At 33.1% G+C, this 25,128-nt stretch overlaps 2 protein-coding genes across 8 annotated transcripts in view; one reads left to right on the top strand and one right to left on the bottom strand.

Annotated features, from left to right (window-relative positions):
- The window catches only part of LOC127735184 (ubiquitin-associated protein 2-like), a 38,941-nt gene extending 35,042 nt beyond the window's left edge, over nt 1-3,899 (top strand). For 5 of the 7 annotated variants that reach the window (XM_052245290.1, XM_052245293.1, XM_052245292.1 and 2 more), the window contains 2 exons: nt 1,797-1,979; nt 2,487-3,899. In XM_052245290.1, the coding sequence (XP_052101250.1) occupies nt 1,797-1,979; nt 2,487-2,594 (291 nt within the window). In that variant the 3' untranslated portion in view covers nt 2,595-3,899. The remainder of the gene's footprint in view (nt 1-1,796; nt 1,980-2,486) is intronic. The other 2 variants (XM_052245295.1, XM_052245294.1) reach the window with 1 other exon arrangement.
- A 4,207-nt stretch (nt 3,900-8,106) lies between these two features.
- On the bottom strand, nt 8,107-19,652 carry LOC127735191 (amiloride-sensitive sodium channel subunit alpha-like). The gene is made up of 9 exons (XM_052245314.1): nt 18,423-19,652; nt 14,614-14,678; nt 13,548-13,714; nt 12,221-12,277; nt 11,190-11,292; nt 10,799-10,871; nt 10,078-10,264; nt 9,469-9,593; nt 8,107-9,086 (listed from the first exon to the last, which is right to left on the bottom strand). The coding sequence occupies exons 1-9, from the start codon at nt 19,211-19,213 to the stop codon at nt 8,537-8,539; spliced, it is 2,118 nt and encodes a 705-aa protein (XP_052101274.1). The 5' UTR covers nt 19,214-19,652; the 3' UTR covers nt 8,107-8,536.
- Nucleotides 19,653-25,128: the final 5,476 nt, after the last annotated feature.

Here is a 25,128-nt window from a genome sequence, read left to right as displayed (position 1 = left end):
CACCAATTCTCATGAAACTTTGGTGAATTGTTTATATCTATTGATGTAAGCTCCCTTTTTATTTTCATAAATTTCTAATATGATATTGAGAATTAATTAAACTTTATTTGTTTATAGTCTGACAACAGATTTACTAAGTATTGCACAACAGCAAGAAATCTTTAATTGAATATAAATTCAATTCATATAACCAATTTCAAGTTCTTTGACTACATTTATTCAGAAACCTATAATAAATGTATGTCAAATATTTAATTACAATCCAAATTCAGACCTGAATCAAGCTTGAATATTGTGTCCATTTTTTCCCCAACTGTTCAGGGTTGGACCTCTGCGGGCGTATCTCGCTGCGCTCAGTGAAGCAGTTTATTGTTTAATACGTTACAGATGTTCTTGTCTTGTACTTTAGGTGGCACCAAACGCCTTGACTAAAATTAATTTGGCTCTTTTTAATTTTCATAAAATTTTGACAAAAATATTTACTTTAATATAAAAATTTCAAAAAACTTGAACCACACACTATCGGAAAAATTTCATTGGATATATAGCAGTTTGACAAACACTAATTTTGATCATTGAGAAGGTTAATATTCATTTAACAATAGAACGTGATTAAAACTTTTAGCTGATTTTTACAGAGTTATCTCACTGTAGTGTTATGTACCACTTAAAATGGAAAACATTTTTGTTAGATCTGGCCTTGTTCAGTGAACAGTATTTTTATGCCCGTCGTAGCAGAGGGGGCATTAAGTTCCCCTTGTCCGTCTGTATGTCCGCCCGTACGTCCCAAAATTGGTTTCCGTTCTCTAACTTTAGTTTGCCTCAACCAAATGTTTTGAAACTATTACACAATGCTTATTACCAGAAAACACAGATCAAGTTTGTATTTTGGTGGCGTCACTTTTACCGTTTTAAAGTTATGCCCCTTTACAAATTGAAAAATTGCTGAATTTTACGTTTCCATTCTCTAACTTTAGTTTACCTCAATCAAATGTTATGAAACTTATACACAATGCTTATTACCACAAAACACAGATCAAGTTTGAATTTTGGTGGCGTCACTTTTACCGTTCTAGAGTTATGCCCTTTACAAATGGAAAAATTGCTGAAATATTCGTTTCTGTTCTCTAACTTTAGTTTGCCTCTACCCAATGTTATGAAACTTATGCACAATGCCAATTACCACAAAACACAGATCATGTTTGGATTTTGGTGGCGTCACTTTTACCGTTCTATAGTTATGCCCCTTTACAAATAGAAAAATTGAAGAAATTTTCGTTTCCATTCTCTAACTTAAGTTTGCCTCAACTGAATGTTATGAAACCTATAAACAATACTTATTACCACAAAACTCAGATCAAGTACAAATTTGGGTAGCGTCAATTTTACAGTTCTTGAGTTATGTCCCTTTATAACGTTATATACAAGCAGGGGCATCATCTGTGTCCATGGTCTGTGTCACATGGACACATTCCCCATTTATTTAAATATAATATATATTTCTAGACACATAATAGAAAACTTTTTTATAATAACTTGCATAAATGGTACAAGATGCAAATTGTGAGTTAATTGAGCACTAGAGAATTAATGTCACAGGTACAAATTTAAGATATAAAATTGCATTGTATCTAGTTGAAGAGATATTTGTAGTTCTAACAAAAACTGAAAAATTATTACTTAATCTCCTTAATGACAATAAAACAAATGCTAGTTATCAATAAGATATGCCTGTTCCAACTTCATGATTGGGACAGGGATTCAGTGTATTGAAAAACAGTTTATTGTTTGTACAGGGATTTGATAAACAAGGTATTCATGCTGGAACTCCTCCTCCATTTAATTTACAGCCATTTGCCACTGGAAGCCAAGCAGGAAGTCATATTGGTGCACCAACAAATCCATATGCAGCTGCTCAGTTTATTCCATTGATGACCCATCAGCCTCCATCCCAGCTCCATATGCAGGGCTTGCAGCAGGTAAATAATGTTATTAGGAAAATATTTGTTGTCAAGTGCTTTGTTGTTTGTTTATCTTGTATTATTCAATGAAATAACCTATTTACATGTATATAAAAAACAACCATTGTATGGTTTGATCTTTCATTCAAACTTAGATATAAGTGTTTTGCTGCTGTATTATCATTTTATTGAAAATGACAGTAATGACATATTAAAGGACACTAAAAAAAACAATTTTGCAGATCACTTGAAAAGAATAACATAGTAAAAGCTATACAGATGACAATAGTCAATTCTAATTATGGGCATTTGGATATTGAACAGTTGTAAAATTAATAACAGAAAAACAATGTTATACTATACATCATCTTTAAATTACTTCTGTTTCCCACTCCATGCAGTGATAGATTTGATTATTAGATAGTGATCAAGCTTAAACCATTCTTTATTTTACTCTATATTGCAATTTTCTAGTATGCATATTCATAAGTTGCTATAAACAGCATTTTTTTTTGTTCATTGTAGGATACAAGTACTGGATCCAGTGCACGCATTCACTCCCAACAGACTAGTTCACAGGCCAAGACTGTTACCCCCAAAGGATACACAAATACATATTGGGGAACCAGTTAAACATGGGAACAGATGACAACTGAGGACAGAATTGATGAATTGGCCTCTTAAATTTTGTTGTATTTTAAAATTTATTGTTGGTGTTCTGTGTCACACTGCTGGGGTTTAATATTAAATGGTTTCTGTGAGAAGTTCCCCCCTTTAATTGGTCGTTTAGTAGATTTTCGTAAGTCTTGAAGATGCTGTGAATTAATTGTAGTTATGAGAATTTTTTGCTTATTAATATTGTTATTTAATATTGGAAATGGTCTTCATTTGATGTGTAACATCATTGTATAGTATTATTCCATAGAGATCAAGCTAGTGTGTGTGCTATTGTTCACATTGTATATTGTGGGTGCCTTATGAATCCCTGTGGTGAATGGTTTTAAAGATTTCTCTCAGATTTGTCAGATTAACAGATGTGTCACCTTTTTGGTTTGAATGGAGAATTGCATTGATTGGAGCAGGAGGATAGAGAAGCAAGGTAGAACCCTGTAATTTCCATTGAAGCAAGAGGATAAATAAGCAAGGCAGAACCCTTTTATTTTCCATTGGTGCAGGATAAAAAGCAAGGCAGAACCCTATGTTTTCCAAAGACTGTAGTTAGATTCAGGGTTGTATTTAGTGAAAAAGGTTGCACTTTGTTGATGAATTTTATTGTCACGTTTCTGGTGATATATGCCCCCTTCACTCATGACAGATTTCATTTGTTTGTAAATATTTTTGTAAGTTTGAAAAATCATTAATACACAGTGTCACATGACATTTCTGAGAGAATATCAGAGGAGAAGTTAGCTTGATTACTGTTTCATATTTTTGGAGTCAATTTTTCCTTGCTGCTGTTTATTGATTTATTTTGTATCTGTATTGTACAGTTTTATGTTAAATTTTATATTTGAAATCGTAAATGAAATGATAAAAAGATAATCTATTTTATATAACTTAGCTTGCGTTAAAAGATTTGCTGAAATATATTTGTATAATAGTAGTTAAAGGCATTCTAAGAACAGTTAAAAAGGTACAAAATATTTGAATGAACAGCAGATATAGTTTTCCTTTGTTATTCGTGTGCAGATTACTTATTTGATGTTCGATGTATACCTTATTAAACTAGTGTGCATGTATATAAATTTCATTGTAATACATAGAAAAAAATCATCTATATTGTCATTGGCTAACAGTTATATTGTAGGAGAAATTTTTTGTAAATATATAAATATATATGATCAAGTATGTTAAACAACAAATTTTTGCCTTTTAAATTGGAGCATTGCGTAACGTACATTTCCTATTGTGCTCATAATAAAGAAAAAATAATTGAAATCTGATTTTGCTTATTTGTCACTACACCTGGATATTATAAGTGTTCAAAGTTCATAACATAGTAAAGAGTACCATTCAGTAGAGAACTGACCTTGTACGATTTATCATCATATTTTGTATTGTTTAAGGTTTTCAACAAGGTTTTTATGCTCCTGCCGCTAGGCGAAAGGGGGCATTAAATGTTACCATTGACAGTCTGTCCTTCCGTCGTATTTTCATTTTTGCACTCTAAAGTTTTCCTCATCCTAAATTTTATGAAACTCGTACACAATGCTATGACTCAAAACTCACCGAGTTTGAATTTGGGCAGTGAGTCACCTACCCTTCTAGAGTTATGCCCTTTATAACTTCGAAAAATTGCTAAATTTTTGTTTGTTTCCGCATGCTAACTTATGTTTGCGGCTTGCAAATGTAATAAAAGTCATACACAATGCTAAGAACCAAAGCGCGCAGAGTTTGAATTTGAGCAGTGAGTCAATTACTGTTCTAGAGTTATGCCCCTTTATAACCTGGGAAAGTTCAAAATTTTTTCATTTCCACACGCCAAGTTAAGTTTGCCTAGTGCAACTTTTATGAAATTAATACACAATACTAAAAACCAAAACTTCCAGACAGAGTTTGAATTTCAGCAGTGAATCTCTTATCGTTCTAGAGTTTGAAACGGAGATTGAAAAACAATAGAACTCTATAAAAAACTATCAGTGAAATGCTCTCAAAAAGTATTTTCACGTATTATAAGCAAGCATAAGCGAGGGCATTCGTATCCTCAGACCCATTCTTCATTTATTTCTGCTGTTGTTCTGAACAGATTTTGGAAAGGTTCAAATAATGGGTTTATTTGAAATGAACTTAATAATCTCAAATGAATTCCATGGATGCCACCAGTACCTACATGTACCACTATTATATCATGTTTCACATAGAACAGGAATTACATTAAATTTGCAATCTGCACTTAAACTGTCGGGCTAATTGATATTAAACTTATCTTAATGATGATTCTTCAAAATTATCCTATGAACCCCACTTACTAACCAACCTAGTTTGTAAGTTTTAAACACCAATGTATCTTTGCAATTACACAGCATACTGAGAACAAAATTTGTCAATTGTTTCTAAATTGTCACACATTTAGTTCATAGATGACAGCTGGATTGTTCAGGCTTCATCTCTTAAACAAAATAGCATTTTCTAAAGAAGCTTTTAATAAAACTGCATATATCAAGGGAGCAATCATAAACCAGAAGTCTTAGAAAGACCAACAACAACATTGCAATGAGTAAAAGACTGATTACCTAGGTAATATGTTTTCTTGATTATGTCAGTTTTTATTTACAGTATATGATAGACCAACTAGATTTGGTTAACTAAAGCATTGAAAAATGAACAAGCCCATCTGACAAGGTTCACCTGAATTTTGACATTATGGTTAATTCTTTGAGCTGTTTTGTGATGGGCTATTTTTTTTCTGACACTTGCTGTATGAAACATGTCTGTCATATGAGGTGTGTTTTTCATGTGTAGAAGTTTGTTTATATGTGTCTCCTGACTGACCCCACTGAGTTGTATTGATTTAATTCTAAATTACATAGGTTGGACCTAAATGTATGTTTTTTTAAATAGTTATTTTAAATGAAAAAAAAACAGGTTAATTTCAGGGGTTGTACAGTTGGCATGCTGCTTCAAACCCTTTCTTCATGACAACTTTTGTAACCATCCAACCAATCCTGAATTTTCTCATGACACATGGAGGTTACAATAAGCCAAACCCTTTCTACATGACAACTTTATAGCCATCCAACCAATCCTGAATTTTCTCATGACACATGAAGGTTAAGCCAACCCCTTTCTTCAGGAAAACTTTATAACCAACCAACCGAATCCTGAATTTTCTCATGACAATGGAAGTAAAGTTTGAATAGACAATTTTCTCTTGCATTGCAGGAGTTATTGTCCTTCATAGATAAATGGTTCTTCAAGTTGTGTTTATGCCATAACTTGAGAACCATTCAATTCTTATCAAATTCAAGTATGTTGTATCTGAGGACAAAATAGAGGTAGTTATTGATTTTGACTATTTCCACTGATGTGACCCTTAAATGATTTAAAAGTGACACTAATAAACAAAAAAAAACTTATTTGCTGGCATTTTGAATGCATCCTGTTTGTGGGTTGCAATACCCCCTTGTTGGTACAGGCGTACAAATTTTCTTGCAGAAGACACCTAACCTTGAACTCTTTTTTCCATGGTTCATTGATCACTGTTAAGATTTTATGCCCCCGCCATAGCGGAGGGGGCATTAAGTTTTACCCTTGTCCGTCTGTACGTCCGTCCCATAGTTGGTTTCCGTTCTCCAACTTTAGTTTGCCTCAACCAAATGTTTTGAAACTTATACACAATGCTTATTACTACAAAACACATATCAAGTTTGAATTTTGATGGCATCACTAAAACAGTTCTAGAGTTATGCCCCTTTATAAATGGCAAAATTGCTTTATTTTTCGTTTCCGTTCTCTAACTTGAGTTTGCCATAACCAAATTTTTATATGACCGCAAAAAAATTTTGCAGTCATATATTGGTATGACGTTGGCGTCGTCGTCCAAAGACACATTGGTTTTCGCACTCTAACTTTAGTTTAAGTAAATGGATCTCTATGAAATTTTACCATAAGGTTCAATACCACAAAAGGAAGGTTGGGATTGATTTTGGGGGTTATGGTACCAACAGTTGAGGAATTAGGGGCCAAAAATAAGCATTTTTGTAACTTCCAGACATAACTTGTGTGTTAATGTATGGATCTCTCTGACATTATACCACAAGGTTCCATATCACAAAGGGAATGCTGGGATTGATTTTGGGGGTAATTGCCTCAGCATTTTTCTAGTTTCATGACAATAACTTGTGTGTAAGTGTATGGATCTTTCTGAAATTGTACTACAAGGTCCCATATCACAAAGGGAAAGCTGGAATTGAGTTTGGGGGTAATTGCCCAAAACGTTAAGGAAAAAGGGGCCAAAAATAAGCATTTTTCTAGTTTCCAGACAATAACTTGTGTTCAAGTGTATGGATCTCTCTGAAATTGTACTGCAAGGTACCATACCACAAAGGGAAGGCTGGGATTGAGTTTGGGGGTGATGAATCATAAGGGGGTTCAAAAAAATTGGGGGAGGGATTTTTTTTTCTTTTTTTTTCTTTAAAATTTTCCATTTTAAATTGGTTATTTCTGATTTATATATAAAAGCAAATAATAATGATATGGTTTGAATAGGTAAATTCAAAATTTTTAAGTTCTTAGACCACATTCATTCTGTGTCAGAAACCTATGCTGTGTCAAATATTTAATCACAGCTTGAATGTTGTCCATACTTGCCCCAACTTCAGGGTTTGACCTCTGCGGTCGCATCAAGCTGCACCCATGCGGAGCATATACACAATGCTTATTACCACAAAATACAGATCAAGTTTGAATTTTGGTGGTGTCACTTTAACCATTCTAGAGTTATGCCCCTTTACAGATGGAACAGTTGCTTAATTTTTCGTTGTCTGTTGTCAAACTTGAGTTATCCTCAACCAAATGTTATGAAACTTATACACAATGCTTATTACCACAAAATACAGACCAAGTTTGAATTTTGGTGGTGTCACTTAAACCGTTTTAGAGTTATGCCCCTTTACAAAAGGAAAAATTGCTAAATTTTTCGTTTCAGTTCTCTAACTTAAGTTTGCCTCAACCTAATGTTAAGAAACTTACACAATACTTATTACTACAAAACTTAGATCAAGAACAAATTTGGGTAGCGTCACTTTTACCATTCTTCAGTTATGTCTGTTTATAACTTTATATGATATGCAAGTGGGGGCATCATCTGTGTCCCATGGACACATTCCCCATTTTTATGAGGTGATCGTATTAGTTGGTAAGCTATGCTTGGTTTAACTTTACACAATGATTGTAATGAATACATGTCAGTCTGATGGTGGGGATATCTGAAAACATCTTTTTCATGGTTTATTGATCAAAGTTACCTTAACATTTTTATCAGTAATAGAAGACCAAAGAATACTGACTTGTTCCTCAACAAAATGAAAAAAAAAAAACTGCAGGTCATAAACTAGTTGAATTTCCATCTGGTCCTAAAGAATTAGTTTTGGAATTCTGTAGAAATTGACAAACTGAAGTTGAAGAGATAATAATAACGCATATCTGAAAACATCTTATCATCTTTATTGTTTTAGTGATACCAATATTCAAACATCTTCAATGGCATAAAATTATATTAGGTGTTCCTTTAAAAAACATACCAGCCAACTATTGGAGGCATTTTAAAACTATAGATATTATTAAAAATACCATTCAGGTAATTTTGAAACTATAGATATGTGTTAAAAATACCCTTCAGTTAAGAACTGTCAGGTATTACAATTGCTTTTATTGGCAGATATCTAGTCAAACTGACTGCCAAGACTAAGTGTACAATGCATATTTAAGTGGAACAGTTCATCATAATTAAATGTAGTTAAAAAAAGAACACAATGACACATTGGTTTTAAAATATTACATTACCCAATACCACATTTGTATAATGCCAGCAACATGTAGTATATCATATACAATACAAGTCGCACAAATGATATTTACAAATAGAATGGTCCACTATACTGATATTTTGATGCTGAGGATGACCCAAATGATTTTATGGCATCGCCGGGTGACATTCTATGTTTTGGAGGATAGAGAGTAACATCTCCATCAGCTGGTACAAGTCTGGCAGTACTACGATAGTCTGAATTGTCAGGTGTGGAACATCTTGGCAGGGGACTATTTGACCTATTGTCCACATAGTTAAATAACGGGAATTCCCCTCCTGTAGTCTTGTTTGAATTTATGACAGTGCTATAAGGCCTACGGTGACCTGTCCTTTCCCAAGGATGTGAAAATAACTGATCTTCCATCACATGATCATGATTTAGATCGGCACCTGTATAGTCACGTTTTTTTTCCTCTTCAATGGGCTCTAAATAAGACCGTCGACTACCATTTCTTTGGAGACAATTTCCCAAGTCTTGCTGGAATGCAAATCTTTGCGGTCTCTGTTGTTGGTTATTCTTATCTTTATAAGCTTGCCATGTTATTGATGTTATATCTGAGTTAGCAAGATTTTCTATCTCTCCTCCTGAATCTGACCTATAAAACAGGAGAATATATGATTTTTAAAAATGATTGCAGTTGGTGACCATCATATTGATAGATAACTTTTTGGGGAAAACTCAACTTCATTACAGTGAAATTGTCTAACTGTCAAAAGTAATTAAAAACAAGTGTTGAAAAATATGGTTCTATGTCCCCCACTCTATCATCAAATGCATCCAAACATACTCAGTATAATATCGTAAGTTGTGTTAAAGACTTGTAATCAAATGTCTTCTACAATAGTGAAAGGTTTATGCAAGTGCGTCAATTAAAAGTCAATTTGCACAAATGTACATCATCGTAAAAGAACTATCTTTTCACTACAATTCTTTTTTCTTCAATAGAAAATATATCTTATGACTAGTCTGATTTATACCTGCTTGATATAACTGCATGGAAACAAAGCTTTATAAGTAGCCAAAAACACTGGAATATGGAAAGGATAGAAATACCAACAACAAAGGCTGATAAACCACCAACTCTGGCCAACAGGTCTAACAACTGAAAAATAAGGACACATGGTCAACTAAAATGGTGGATAAATTGTTGCTACATAGAAAATCACTGTATTGTATCAATCTCGGAGTGATCATACCAACAGCAATGTATCAACCTCGGAAGGAATGCTTTCAAATCCTTAATATATGTTCATTATGATGGTTGTTCCTTTTGGATACACTGCAATGCATCCTTCTTCCTGAGGTTTATGTTCATATTATGTCTGGTTTTCGAGTGCGTTGGAGATGTTACCCTACCATGACATATTCTGGCTTCGGGTTTACCAGTCTTTGTTATTACTAGTACTCTTAAATGCTCCGTCTTTGCAGAGAAGCAGCAACTACTAATTTTAAAGTCTATGTTACCAATTTTACTAAATGCTTGTTTTAGGTTACTTTCAATTGGGCCTTCTTTTTCAAAATTGCGGATTCTATACCGATGATATTTTCAACCTGGCAGAATTATTTCATTTAGTACAACGACTTACCGTTATGACCTGTTCCTCCTTTAATTCGTCAAATACTTCAGGTTCCAGATTAATTGTTACATAAGATAAAGATGAAGTAATGGTCGATTTGTTAAAATTCTTGTGTTGAAGAAGTGATTCCAAATGTTCTAAATGTTGACTGGATGGCCAAGGTATTGTTGAGCTTACAGTTTCATATCTTATTTCGCTGAAATAAACATGTAAGAATAAGTGGCCAAATCGTCATTTTTGTTAGCAAATGAAGGAAAACCTGGCTGACCAAAGTTTCATATCTCATTTTGTTTGTTTTGCTCACATATTGTTGTCAATATGATGGAATTCTATTCGACTGTCATACAAGTGAGAGGTTTAGCTAGCTGTAAAACCAGGTTTGATCCACCATTTTCTACATAAATGTTCTACATATATAAGGAAATGCCTGTACCAAGTCAGGAATATGACAGTTGTTTTCCATTCGTTTGATGTGTTTGAGCTTTTGATTTTGCCATTTGATAAAGGACTTTCCATTTTTAATTTTCCTTGGAGTTCGGTATTTTTGTTATTTTACTTTTCACTGAATTAAATATGTTAAGGCTATAAAATAAGTGGTACAATCGTTATTTTGTCAGTAAAATGGGAAATCCTTCCATGATCAATCATTTTAATATTCTTTAAAATCGATATGCAACTTGATTTTAAATTGGTTTATATTAACAGAGAAGTCATAAACACCATAATGTACCTGCATCCTGGCTTGCATTTGCAATCCAATAACTCCATGTTGAAGAGCTTTTCCACTACCCGGGAACAAACATCTATAATAAAAGAAATAGTATTTTATCACAAATTACCTAGGTATTACCAGAGGCATATGAATGTTGTATTTGTCTCTGTTAGTACCATAGATCCTAATATTAATACAGAATTGAAGATGTTTTTGAGATGTTTAAAATCACAAATAACGCTGTCGAATAAATATAGTTTGATTGGAAACTTGTAACTCTAAATGTCTCGAATTGTTTGACACACAAACAGATTTTTAAATGCAAAATCGTAAATTGAAACAGTAAATTGGGAGTAAACTGACGCCTTTTTCTTTTCAGAGAAGTGTTTCCTTCAATATAACTACTTACATTCAAATTTATCATTGACACGACACTGTGTGTTCTGGGTACCATCTGTATGACATTGACAGTACTTCAAGGTCAAGATATTCTTACAATTCTCTCCACATTGCTACAGAAAAAAATGTTCTTAAATTATTTGACATCATTTTGAAATGTAATGGTTCGCTCCTTTTTTTTTTATTTCAAATTCGATAATCCTGCGTTCTTATGTGAATCTCTTACTGAGGTTTAATCAAATTTTGGGGAACTCTTTTAGTTTAGGAGCGTCAAAGGAATATATTACTTAAGCTGTATTTGGCAAAACCTTTCGGAAATTTGGGTTCTCAGTGCTCTTCAACTTCGTACTTTTTCTGACATTTAAACTTTTTTGATTCGAGCGTCAATGATGAATCTTTTGTAGACGACACGTGCTCTGGCGTGCAAGATTAGAAACCAGATAACTTTGATGAGGTTTTTTTTAATACAGTTTCATTCGATATCCAATGGTCAACATGGTCTGTCCATCATGAATTTAATGTAAATGTGTAAGGTCTAGATAATTATTTGAACTTGAATGAAGATATATATATATATATTTGTTAGAAGGTTAAAAGTGAACATCTCAGCACTGCTGTTCCCCCACCCCCTGACTGGCGACAGTGGCTTAAATTTAAACGAAAGTTTGAATCTCGTGTTCGTATCTCTTTTTATCAAGTTTGCATTGTATAGTCAGTGTTGTATGTACAATAAGGGTTAATCATTTCAATTTTTAGTTCAAATTCGATAATCTTTCTTCTTATGTGAATCTGCTACCGAGGTTTAATAAAATTTTGGGGACTCTTACCGTTTAGGAAAGACAAGAGATCAAAGCAATTGAAAATCACATTTTACGTGGTATCTTTAAAAAAATGGCTAGAGTTCCTACAGACTTTGAGCATACAACAGAATACAAAAAGACTGAAACCGTGTATGACGTTTGAAATGGTAACTGAATGAAAGATGTATAACGTACATTCTTGTCTAGCAGGTTATACTGTCAGGTTGAATACAAATCTTACCTGATCAGAGCTGCCTGTCGACTCGACACAGTCTTTTTTTCTTGTAATTGAAGTTATCTGTAAAGAGAATTAAAAATATTTATTTTTTGTCTCGCCTGCGACGATATATGCTAATTCGGCGGCAGTGGAGTAAACTATTCATATAAAGCATAGTATTGTAGAAGTTAGTAGACCTGGATACTTCATGCTTTGTATAAATATGCCTTATGTGTCCATTGTCCCTGACCTCATTTTCATGGGTCAGGGACTACTTAAAAATGCTGTATAGCTTTTTGAATTGTGAATTTCTCACTTACTATGAGTAAAAGAATAATAATTGTTGGTATATGGGTATATCTTTTCAAGGTCAAATTGTCCGGCAGACAGGGTTTACTTGACCTCAACCTCATTTCATGGATCAGTGATCAAGGTTAGATCTATGCGATTATGTCTATTTCTAAAATACCCAAGCAGTAAGTTTGTTTGTTTTGGTCTGTTTCTCAGATGTAATAAGCAATAGGTTAACTATATTTGGTTCAAGGAATTTTGTAAGGTGAACATGTCTGGCTGTCAGTTATCATCTGACCATTATCTCATTTCCAGGTTAAGTCTGTTTCTTGGTTACTATAAACAATTTGTGAACTGCATTTGGTGCATGGAATGATTGTAAGGTGTAGATATCTGTCCTGCAGGTTTTATTCGACCTTTAATTGAGCTCATGTTTTATGATTCATTGGTCAATGTTTAAGTTTTCGTGGTTTGGTCTGTCTCTTTGATACGATATGCAGCAGGTCAGCTATATTGATAATGAACATATCTGTTGTCTGTCTAGCCGGGTCCGTTTGACCTCGACCTCATTTCAATGGATCATTGATAATGTTAAGTTTATGTGATACTTATAGTGAAACTCTTATTTATCTTGAAAGACTTTCAGCATAAGTGAATTATGATCAGGAAAGCAGGCGAGGAGACACCTTAGCGTGGATACTCTTGTTTCAATCTAAACATCATTTCACTGTGATTGCTTAAATACTATTACAAGCATGGAGATGAAATATGGTGTAGTTTATTCTTCTCTTAGAATAATTGTAGGTAATAAAACTTTCCAATCCTATTGCTCGAAATGTAGTTTATTTTAGAGAAAAGCTGGATCATTCTGTGTATGTATGCATATTATCCAAAGCAAGAGTAAAGCAGCGGATTGATGCTACTTGTGTAAGTGAACAGTTTTGTACATTTACCAACACAAGAATGTCTTCCATACCATTGAAATAATTAATTTAAGATTTTTAAATATTCTTGTCGCTGTTTTTTTTTAATAACTGTGAAGAACAATTCAAATACCAACCTTCTTGTTTTCAATTGTCAGATGTTTTCCAGGAGAAACAATATGTTGTTTGTTTTTACGAGGAGAATATGAATCCCTAGAATATACTTGTACACTGAGGCCATGATTAGCAGTGAGAACTGGTATCGACTCGGATGGTTCTGAGTTCAAAATCAATGATAATGTATCTGTAAATGAATATAAATATTTTGATATTTATTTGTACATGAAACTGGTGAGTCTATATCTCCCATGTTCTTACATCTTATTGCCCCGGCTGCCCATGCATCCTATGACCAATTTGTCTAACAATACCATCGAATAGGTTTACCGATTTCTAAGTTTTTTTGTGTGGGGATTTGAAATAGCTAAACACGCGGCTAAATTTTGAATAGAAGGGCAAAGTTTGAACGGGGTCATTAAAATCAGATGAATGTGGCGGTTTTTCATCTAGATATAACCAGTTTGATGATGAGTTGTGGAAAAAAGAAAATATAATAACGCGAAATGTCAAATTACGAAAAGTTTGCGAAACAAAGCAAAGATAAGAAAAAAATAATTTTGTGCTAATACGCTTCCATACAATGTCCACATAGCACTACATAGCACGCTTAAAGTTGAGCAACAATAAACTGAACAATTAAAATACAGATTTGAAATTTATACCGTTCTTGCTCCTATATTTGCACCCGATCCCGTCATGCAACACGAGAAGTAAAACTCCAGTGATAATAAGTCATGAAAAAAAAAGGATGACAGCATTTTGGCTACGACAAATTGAACATTATTGTATTCTAGTTAAATTCAAATCAGACATGCTAAAATGTGATATCAATTTAAACACATTCTTATCTGCAATCTGAAAATGAATATTATGGGTACTCCAAACATTCTTATTTTACACCGATTCATGGTCAAATCTAATTGTTAGGCGTTCCTTATATCTAAATGCACTAGTTTTAATTTTGTTCTTTCATCATTATAAATATCCATTAAGCATTCAAAATAATCAATAGCAATAAAAGGTTTCTTATAAATATTGAAGTAATATAAGAGATTGTTTCCAAGGAATACACATTGTTCATACCTATGTTATCAGAAACATTAAAGGTAGCGCAGTTCCCAAGGTTTGTTCGAGTGTCCTCTGTTACACTGAAAGTAAACAAAAGTTCAATGGTCAAGAAGAATAAAAATGTTTTTGGCGAAGCATGCGGTAGATGTAACGTAACAGTATAACATTTCTGATATCGCTTACTCTTTGAGCCATGAAATTCAAACAATACTTCCGTGAGGTTTAACATAAGAAACCTTTAAGATGCAAATAGGGAAAGAAAGAAAACAATAACTGTACTTAGATTACCTTGTATGTGTCTATATTTTATGAGGGTCTGGATTGTGGGGGTCCTTCATTCCTGTATTTTAAAATTTTTATGTCATTTTCTCTTTTCTTTTTACTTTTTGGCCATTATTCTGTTCTTTTTTTCTAGCACCCCGTGAGTCTCCGTTCTTTATTTTTTGCCTAATTCTCTCGATTTTTTTTGGCCCATTTTTCTGTAGATTTGACCCATCATTCCCTATTCTGTTAACCCCATCAACACCCTCTTTTATGAAATGTTGTCATAAATGACATTTTCACTGAGACCAGTTTTGACGCTTAAGCAATGAAATTCATGGCGTTAATGATCATTAATGTTGCTTAGTTAGAATAATGATGTTTTGTTTTTTTTTCGTTTTTCAAGGCTGTTTCAGTCAGATCGCAATTCGATAATATCAAATAAAAATTAAACGAAGTGCTTAATGTTTCAAAAAAAAAATATGATAAAACATTGATCTCATTGATATTTTCACGAAAGTATTCGAATATTAATTACTTGGTGTAATTAAATCCTTTTAGGTGATTGTTTAACAAACATGTAAAGTGCGTGCGATGAGATTTTGTGTTCACTTTTTCACCATTCTGATTATGGAATAACTTTCTGAAGACAAGAAAAGCACTGAACTGAAGATTGTTCGCTAGATTTCATATTTAAATGACAATATATTTAAAAAAAAAAGTAAATGCACTTTGAACAATGATTGTGCATAATTGAAAATTAATGTTAACATTGATTGATTTTAATAGATAAATTCGCAGAACAAACCATTATTGTTAAATTGATGTAACTCAACCTTTTTGATAAAAAAATGCAATATGCAGATAATTTAATATTTCATTGAATGGTTGTGAAATCTCAGGTCCTAATAACTGTACGTTTTGAATAGAAATTCGTCAAGGCGATACCAGAATAACTTTAAACCGTTTTATAATAATCATATATAAACGGTTGGCAATTAAAAATATTACATATCTTAAATTACTGAATACAAAAGTGCATGTTGTACTTTAAATTTAATATTTTATTATTTTGAACACAATCGTGATTTTTATTTCACCCTTTCAATCAACAGTACAATGGACACTTGTCTTGAACATTCTGCTTTGTAATGTATTACAAGGGTATATGGGAAGGCGTTAGAATAATTAGGAAATCGTATACCATTAAATTCGTTTGTGCTTGCAAGCGCAGACTGTCTCACTGTTTCACAATTTATGATGATTCAGCGTAACCCGAATAATCCAGCCCCTCCCCGTGATCTTCTCTCCTACTCGTTAATGCAACAATCGTAGATTAGATTAGCGGATTATAACCACTGAATTATTCGAGTTTAACATACCTGCCAACTTTTCAAAATCTCCATGGGGGATTTTAAGCGCAAGAGGACTTAATGCTCCTCTTATATTGTCATAATTTTTTTCATCTACTTCTACATTGTTTGGATGAGTATGTATGTGATTAAATACCCTTTTAACTCATTTGAATGCCTGTTTTGAGGTGTTCAGTAAGATTCTGTCGCCAGTAAACTCAATAATTTATTAGCGACCATCGAAGCGCCAAAATTCACAGTAGTGGCCACAATTCGATAGATTTATTACGTTTTTAAAATCAAATCATGGAAGTACTGCCATTAAAAAATATAGATGGTTGAATTAAACATAGTTTGCAATAGTAATCAAATTACGATTCCAGACTTTATCTACATTAAAACTTTAGACTAGAAATGCAAATTCTTCAATAAAAGAGCTGCTCTTAAGTAAACATTAAATAGAATTAACTTTATTGTATTTGCATACAAAGAAATCACTTAATGCTGTTGCTCGTGTCTTTCTTAAATTGTATGCTATTTATCCGTATAAACTTTGAAGAATTCGTGGGAACTTTAAAATCTAAACGTTCTCTTGCATGCGTAGTAATTGAAAAAGGGTATCCATTCAACACGCCCTTTTTTGCTTTAATTATTAGGTATGTATATCAGCGAGTTTTGATATGATTGTAATATTATTATTGTGCCAGAAAATCTGGGACTATTATACTAACATGAGTGAAAAATGATGAAACATTTACAAAATATACTCAGTTCATTTCTCCATACCAATTTTGAAAGTACCCATTTCAACAATGAGCTGGAAGTGAAGATAGTGAACCGAGTAATGTAGGTCAAAACACAGACTATACCAATTTTGATCATCCATATCAAACTTAATGGTTGCTTTAAAACAATTGCGGTTGACATATATATTCTTCGTTGAAATGCCAATTTTGTTTACAAAAGGAGAGTATAATTCTTGTTTTTAAATTAGTTTTTCTTTAAGAACAATGAATACCCATCGGCAAAAACAAACAAGTCATGATCAAGATATGATAAATGTAATATATCTGTAATGAATATTACATTTTTTTAAAATGTTAATCCTTTGATCCCCAAGGTAATTTTCAGATGTTAAAATATTACCTAACAATGTATTATAATTTATTGCCCAACAGCGATCGGAAGTCTTGATCTGAGCTGATTCCAGGAGACGTAGACATTTCAAATAGAATATGGATGAACTTTATAATGAATCATTTGTAAGCACACAAGAAATTTGTTAAAGGTACTATAATCGCAGCTGGAGGTAACGCTCTCGTAAAACAAAAGACGATAAAATTTAATGTTTTTCAATGAAAACTTCATAAAATATGACTTAAAATTTAATTACGAAATAAAAAAGTAATTGGATTTTCAGTAGGAAATCAATATCCGAAGCATCTCTTAATAGCTGTTGCTTTGACACCGGTAAGAAAGGTGATTGATGTTCAGTAAACATGTCTAGAAAAATATTATTCGATTATTCCTGTCACAAATTAAAAACAACTTTTAACAAATTGCGTATTTATTCATTTCAATAATAACATACGGGAAACTTAAAACATACGGGAAAAGAAATAATGAATAGTTACATACAGAACAACTGTTTCTCGGATTTTATTGTCTTGATAGACAAATAAAGCAATGACATATTATAAAATTTAACCAATGCTCGTAAATTTAAAATACATGTAATGATTACCAAGACATGGACTAAGAAGATGTTTGCTAACTCAGCAATGAGATATGTCCACGACTTCACCCATACTCGCCAAGTGACCAAATTTACCAAGTTTCATTACGACTTTAAATTTCTAAAACTTCGGAACACATGTGCCTTGGTTGATTGTGAAGTACATGAATTATGCTAGTCTTTTACAGCTCGTTGTGCAGTAAGGCCGGGTTTTGCTCACTGTTGAATGCCGTACGTTGATCTATAGTTGCTTTAACTTCTACATCATTTGGTCTCTGGTGGGAAGTTGGCTCATTGGCAATCATACCACATCTTGTTATTTCTATATTAATGGTTAGTTTAGGGACTTATGTTAGGTAAACGATGGGTCTAGTTCGAGTAGGAAAATGTATCCATGGCTTATTTTCTGTAAATGTCCCGATGATTAAATTAAGTGTTGCAGAAATTAGTGTACATAATTTTTTAGATGTAATTACCTCAGTTGACAAAGTCCACCGGTGCCTGTAAAACATTCTACTATCATATCAGATGGTTTGTGTCCTATAAGTTTAAATTCCGACAACGTGGGTCTTACAGCTTCTGCCCATACTCCAAAACCATATTTCATACTAGCTCCATATAAACTTCCCCAGTCATCGGATGTCATCATTCCTGAGAATGGAAGAAAATCTTGGTCCAACTGTGATGTATATGCAAGGACTCCAGACCCTAACGAGTTTTTCATTATAGACCAAATATCGGAGTTTTTCATAAGCTGCTCCGTGGACGATACGGGCTGAGGGTTAAAAACCCCTGAACTAACATTTAGAAGTTTTGAAAATCTGCCTCGATTTGCTGATAGACTGGATTTTCTAAATAAATTCAAATTACATACAGACACAATTGAAGCCGGATGCTTTTTATAAGATGTTGATGACATTTTAAGCTCCAAATGATTATTCTGGTCCAAATAACTGTTAACGGTCAAATAAAGAAGAAATGAAAGCGCGCCACATGCAATTACTGTTAACAAAACCCACACAACACATTCTAAACTGTTCCGAACAGAACCAGCAAAATGTATTCCATGAATATCTAAAGCACGGAACCAATACTGAACTGAGTTTTTTCTTTTACTTTGATCCGACTTTTCAGCTAAAGATTTCCAACAGTCTTTATCCATTTTTTCTTTCATTTTCTTGTCCCGTTGTCGCTGTTTATCACTATCCGTTAGAGAAGTAAAGTATCTTTCACATCTCTCTTGCCAATTGCTACCTTCGTCATCCATATTTTATGAAGTTATGTATATTTTTATGAAATCTCATATTACGGATTATATGCTGTAACTGAAAGAATATTGGATTTCACTAATCCGTCTAAGACTTTAACTTCAACTGAACTCGGAATTACTTCACAATTAATTGTTAGCTTTTGAAATTATGAAGCATTGTATATCAAAAAATAAATCTGGTTACTACTCCACGGATTGTTGATTTTAAATGTATTTAATAAATCATATGATATAATATTTAAAAAAGATAACTGGACATGGCCGCAGGAATTAATATGACTTTTATCCTAAAGGTGTGCGTTAAAACATTATCCTTTTATGCAATCATACCGATTAAATCGAATTCAAATTAATATAGATCATTTGAAGTTTAGACTTTTAAAACGTAGGACCACCACCTTAAAATCAATACAAAAGAGGATGTAGTATTCATTAACGGATTTTTACATTTCTCAACACACCATTTCATAAATTTAAATGGGTTGATATGCATGAAGATTTTTATTGATAATTTGTGAATGGTTAACAGAATAGTTAAAAACAAAACAAAATGTTATTGATATACTAGCCATAATAAGAAACGATACATATTTTAAAGTATTTCTTTTCTCGAGGGTTCAAATACAAACACCTGCTGCAATTCTGTTGGAAATGAAACACAATTTAACAACCCTCCCCCTAAAAAAAGACGTATAAGAAATGATTACGAATATTCGGGTTTTGGTGGGGTTCGTGTTGCTTAGTCTTTAGTTTTCTATGTTGTGTTTTGTGTACTGTTTTTGTCTTTTGTCGTATTTCGTTTTTTGCCACGGAATTGTCTCTTTGTTTTTGACTTATGACTTTGAATGTCCCTTTGGTATTCTTGGTCTCTCTTTTTCCGACGACATGAGTATTAGCAAAGTCAAAGATATTAGGAAAGACACGTTGGTCGTTTTGCATACTGATTTAACCAAACCACATTTTGTGCTTGTACCAAGTCATGATATTTAGACCATGTGTTGTAAGTTGTTTTCGTCTTTGTTTGCAAATCGTTGTTTTTAGTAGTTGGATGTTTATTTGTCAGTCTGGTGCACTTTCCAATATTTGTGGTGATTCATGTTATTCTTTTTATGAATTATTTTGGAAATTAAAATTGTCACCTTTAAGTTTTATACACATGATGATTTCGCTGCAGAAGTGTCTACCTCGACATCTGCACATTAAAGACAACCGACCCTTATAATTCTAATGGATCGTAGATGACGGTTCTATTTCTAACCCGACTAATTCGTCCTTGTTTTGACAATATCATTCACAACTAGATTTGCAATTGCGAGCAATAGCGGATGACACCCTCGTCCCCTATTGCCAGGATAACGGCAGCCATTTTGAAAATTCCAAATGCAAAAAGCGCATCTACACATGCCACTTAACATTTTTGTAAAATTTTATTTAGGTTGGAGCATTTTGAAATTTTTGAAATTTTTTTTTCTCGCATTTTTGCTGTTTCCATAGAAACGGTGGCCATCTTGAACCGTTCCATAGCAAGGTGCACAACTTTACATGGGGGTCCTCATTATAGTATAGTTCCATCATTATTGGTCCATTAAAATGTGTGGAAGAAAAATGAAAAATGAAAATAAGAAAAAAAGAGAAACGTAAAATAACAATACGTCACCGACATTTGGGAACTTGCATAAATTATTTTCCACTTAACGTTGACTTAACTGTCAACAATTAATCAATCAAAAAATTTGGCCAATATGTAACTAGTTTTTAATTAAATGGTTACGGCAGCCATTTTGAAAATTTCAAAGTCAAACTGCAACTCAACACATGCCAGTCACCATTTCTGTAAAGTTTAATTCAGTTTAGAACACTTTGATTTTATTTCGCATTTTTGCTGTTTCCATAGAAACGGTGGCTATCTTGAACCATTCCATAGCAAGTTGCACAACTTTACATGGGGGTCCTCATTATAGTATAGTTCCATCAACATTAGTCCATTAAATTCCGAGAACTAGCGCGGACAAAATGTGTGGAAGAAAAATGAAAATAAGAAAAAAAAAGAAACGTAGAATAACAATACGTCACCGACATTTAAGAACTTGCATACATTATTTTCCACTTAACGTTGACTTAACTTTCAACAATCAATCAATCAAAACTCTACTTATGAGGAAACATATTTTGGCCAATATGTAACTAGTTTTTGATTAATATTTTCAAACCGATCAGCATTGAATTGAAGACAAATTAAATATTTTAGCTCAAAAAAAAAGTGCTGTATAAGTCATGGCCTCGTCTTTTTACAATTCTCAGCCAAAAATGTAATATTAAGTGGAGGTCATTGTGTTATGTTTCAACTAGATGACATGGAAATCGGAATGACACCATCAGCTTTTCCAGTGACAATGTATTGTCTTCAGCTACATGGATTTCGTCTTCCTAAAGTATGTCCAACATAATTTAGGTGTATCCTTTCTTTTGTTTCCGAGTGTAGTTGGATAAAATAACTTGGAATAAAAAGCGGGTCGATCCCTAAAGTGTACTCTAAAACAATTAAGTTTATCATGAAATCGCTTGTCAGAATATTTGAAATTGAATACCATTCACTAATAGGACATAATGAGAGTTTCAAATTTCTACAATACAAAACATCTACAGACTATGAAATGACTATAAAGTGAAAACAAAAGATTGGTATCGTAACACATTATCTTAACATGACAGTTTGGTATTCTCGCGTACGAAAGAGTTCACAAAGAACAATTATAGCATTGTTTAGATGCCTTATATATAGAACTGAAATAATGGAATTGCTATGATAAGCAGTTTTTATTGACGTATTTGGCGTTTCAAACTTTTGGTTTCGAGCCTATCTGATAAATTTGTTCCAGAAACAGGTGGCGTGTATACTGAAGTCTTTTTCTGCATGACATCGTAAATCTTATCTGGATTTAAGATATTAAACAGTTTCGAACAAAAAGAAATACTGTTTTTACGCAATAGCCATCAATATATTCACTTAAAAGGATTGATTGATTGATGTTTGCTTAACGTCCAGTGACAAATAGTTCATGCATGTTCAGGACAAGTACAAATAAACAATAGCCATAATAGGTATGTCCTGCAATAGGTGTCGACCGGGATGACGGGAGGGACATTAGAATTACCACCGGAAAATGAGGATATATTGGATAGACTGAAATTTATCATGGCACTGGCAGGTAACCTACGGAACCACCAACGAGTTGTTGCAAGGGTTCGAAACGGACATAGAGCGTGGAATTACCTCTACAATTAAGAGGCGTCGAATTTTTTTAATGTCCCTATTCTGACCTACGTTGCTGCGAATTTATACATCCCGTACAGCTAAACGGATGCCGCACTTTGGCAATGAAAGAAGACCAAGAGATGACAATATTTCTATACTCCAGTCACTTGAAATTGAAGGATGGGTTTGTGAATTTGAGCCACTGAACATGGTTTTCATGCAAAATATATCATTATATAGATTCTCAAATATGAATTACCATGTTCGTTATCTATTCAAAAATGTCGTCAGTCTGCAAATGTTTGAATATCTGTTTGTTCATACTTCCAAAATGGTCATTTGATATTTCATGTATATCTAATTATAACAGTTTTCTCGATTTTACAAATCGAATACTCTGACCGAGCAACCTCCATAAAAACCAAACCATTTATAACATATAAGATTAAGAAATGCAAAATATTAGATACACTTTTTTATTAAAATTAATCAGTTGTGTCTTTATGAATAAAATATTCAACAACTGCAAAATGTGTTCATGTGTTTGAGGTAAAATTTTTAAATTTTGCATTTTTACTACAAATGTAAGACAATTTGAATGTTACAAATAGTGTTTGCTGTGTTCGACGCTTATTTCTGAATTAAAAACCTTCACCAGAACGTTCGTAGCCATAAGTTGGAACTGCCAAAGTAGGATAAGTACTTGAGGATCTATGTCCAATTATTCCACCAGAAGAAACAGTTTTAGCAATAGTATCCCAAAAACGATCAAAGGTAAATTTTGCCCAAGGGAGCTGCATTTATTTTGGAAGGTGGCAGAAATAGCCCAATTACTCTGAAAATTGGTATAATTTTACTTTGATAATCAACATAATTTTCAGACTTAACAACATTCGTTTACACTGCGGTCTAGTCATCAATTGGAAAAGGAACAAGCATGAACTTCAAAGTAAAATGCTGACGAAATGTAAGGTACCAAATAATTCTTGCTGGCAGCTTTCAAGATTGTGTGCAAAAAAAAAATGATATTTTGATATAGTCTTCATTTCTAATATGTTTTGCATGTAAACAAAAAGAGAAATGAATAAATGTCAGAAACTTCTAACTAAACACGTGGCAACCGAAAAAGAACATCCAGAGGCAGCCATTCAGCAACAGCAGCGAACAAGTGCGCATATTGTATTACACACGCTAAATAGCCAGTCTTAATGAGTTTATAATAAATTAAGCTGAGGTAACCGAATATCGTGGAAAAAAGTATCGAATTCTGCAACGTTGACATTCAATAAAACATAGACATATACTACCACTGTCCCATCATTCCTAATTTGCGGATAACCCCTTCCTCAAAATGTAAAAATATAAAGGTGTTCGGTATTTTCTTCTTCAAAGAAATCCCCAGAAGAACATAAAAAAAACTAAAAGTAAGACCATCTCTTTTATTAGCCCTCAAAAAAGTCCACTTGTCAACTACCCACAAACTGCCAACTATGTCTTCACCTACCCGATGCTTTGGCTAGGCACATAAATTAGATTTGTTGGTACTCAAGAAACCCAGGCCCTTACTTCAGGATTATTTTGTGCATATAAACAAGAAATTTAAAGTACAACAAAGAGAAAGCTGAAAACAATGTTCTGGAACGCATGAGTTTTGATAGAACTGTTATAATTATGGGAAACAGAAAATGCTCAAAAGCAATACTTCAGATTGATAAATCAAAGTTCTTATGAGCACTGAAGGGTAAATATTGTCTTCGTTTCACAGTTGAAACTAAAAATTAAACAGTGCATGTTAACTACATAATGGGCAAAGGAAAATAACTCCAATATTAATCTTTAACAATTACATAATTGATATTTTAGAACTGATACTAAATTCAATGCAACATGCACAGTTTATGTAACTATCTTGACACCTATTAAAACGTTTAAACCTGCTGCATTTGTTTGCACCTGTCCTAAATCAGGAACCTGATGTTCAGTGGTTGTCGTTTGTTGATGTGGTTCGCACTAGTCATTTTTGGGGCCCTTTATAGCTTGCTGTTCGGTGTGAGCCTAGGCTCCGTGTTGAAGGCCGTACTTTGACCTATAATGGTTTACTTTTACAAATTGTGATTTGGATGGAGAGTTGTCTCATTGGCACTCATGCCACATCTTCTTATATCTACGTAAGGTAATACACATAACAATCGTTTTGTAACTGAATATTTGAGTATATATTTCATTGATAAATGTCACGGATGTTCATGGATAGGATGTTCATGCACTATGTATTGTTTATCTCAAAAGTAGTCAAACTGTGATAAAGTCTGATAAATTATATCTAATAATAAATAATAACAGTACTAGATTCTTCCACGAAAAACACATAATTCGAAAATCTATAGATAATCATATCAGATTTTCATCATATGGATATTTCATCAACTGCTTGACACAATATGAAGCTTTTTGAACTTGTTAGATGTTGCGTAATAAAGTTAAAGGAGTCATTGATCAGATAATACAGAATTGAAGTGTAATTTCTATCATGTAGTGTTCTCGTCACAAATATAGAATCGATCAAAAATGTGTATGGAATTATTTCATTTATGTTTGTTTGTTAATAAAAATATTGCAAGGGAAACAACCATTTTCATACGTGTATTTCTACAGT

Source organism: Mytilus californianus, unplaced genomic scaffold (genome assembly GCF_021869535.1).
Source record: "Mytilus californianus isolate M0D057914Y unplaced genomic scaffold, xbMytCali1.0.p SCAF_3, whole genome shotgun sequence".
Taxonomy (NCBI): Eukaryota; Metazoa; Mollusca; class Bivalvia; order Mytilida; family Mytilidae; genus Mytilus; species Mytilus californianus.
The sequence above is the reverse complement of the archived record's forward strand: the minus strand, read 5'-3'. Positions and strand labels throughout refer to the sequence as shown.

Excerpts from the sequence above, each read along its gene's own strand:
- LOC127735191 (XM_052245314.1), bottom strand. The coding sequence starts at position 19,213 with ATGGATGACGAAGGTAGCAATTGGCAAGAGAGATGTGAAAGATACTTT. Across the intron at positions 12,278-13,547 it reads TGACAATTGAAAACAAGAAG|ATAACTTCAATTACAAGAAA; the intron begins GTTGGTATTTGA and ends TTCTCTTTACAG. Across the intron at positions 10,265-10,798 it reads AAATGCAAGCCAGGATGCAG|CGAAATAAGATATGAAACTG; the intron begins GTACATTATGGT and ends TGTTTATTTCAG.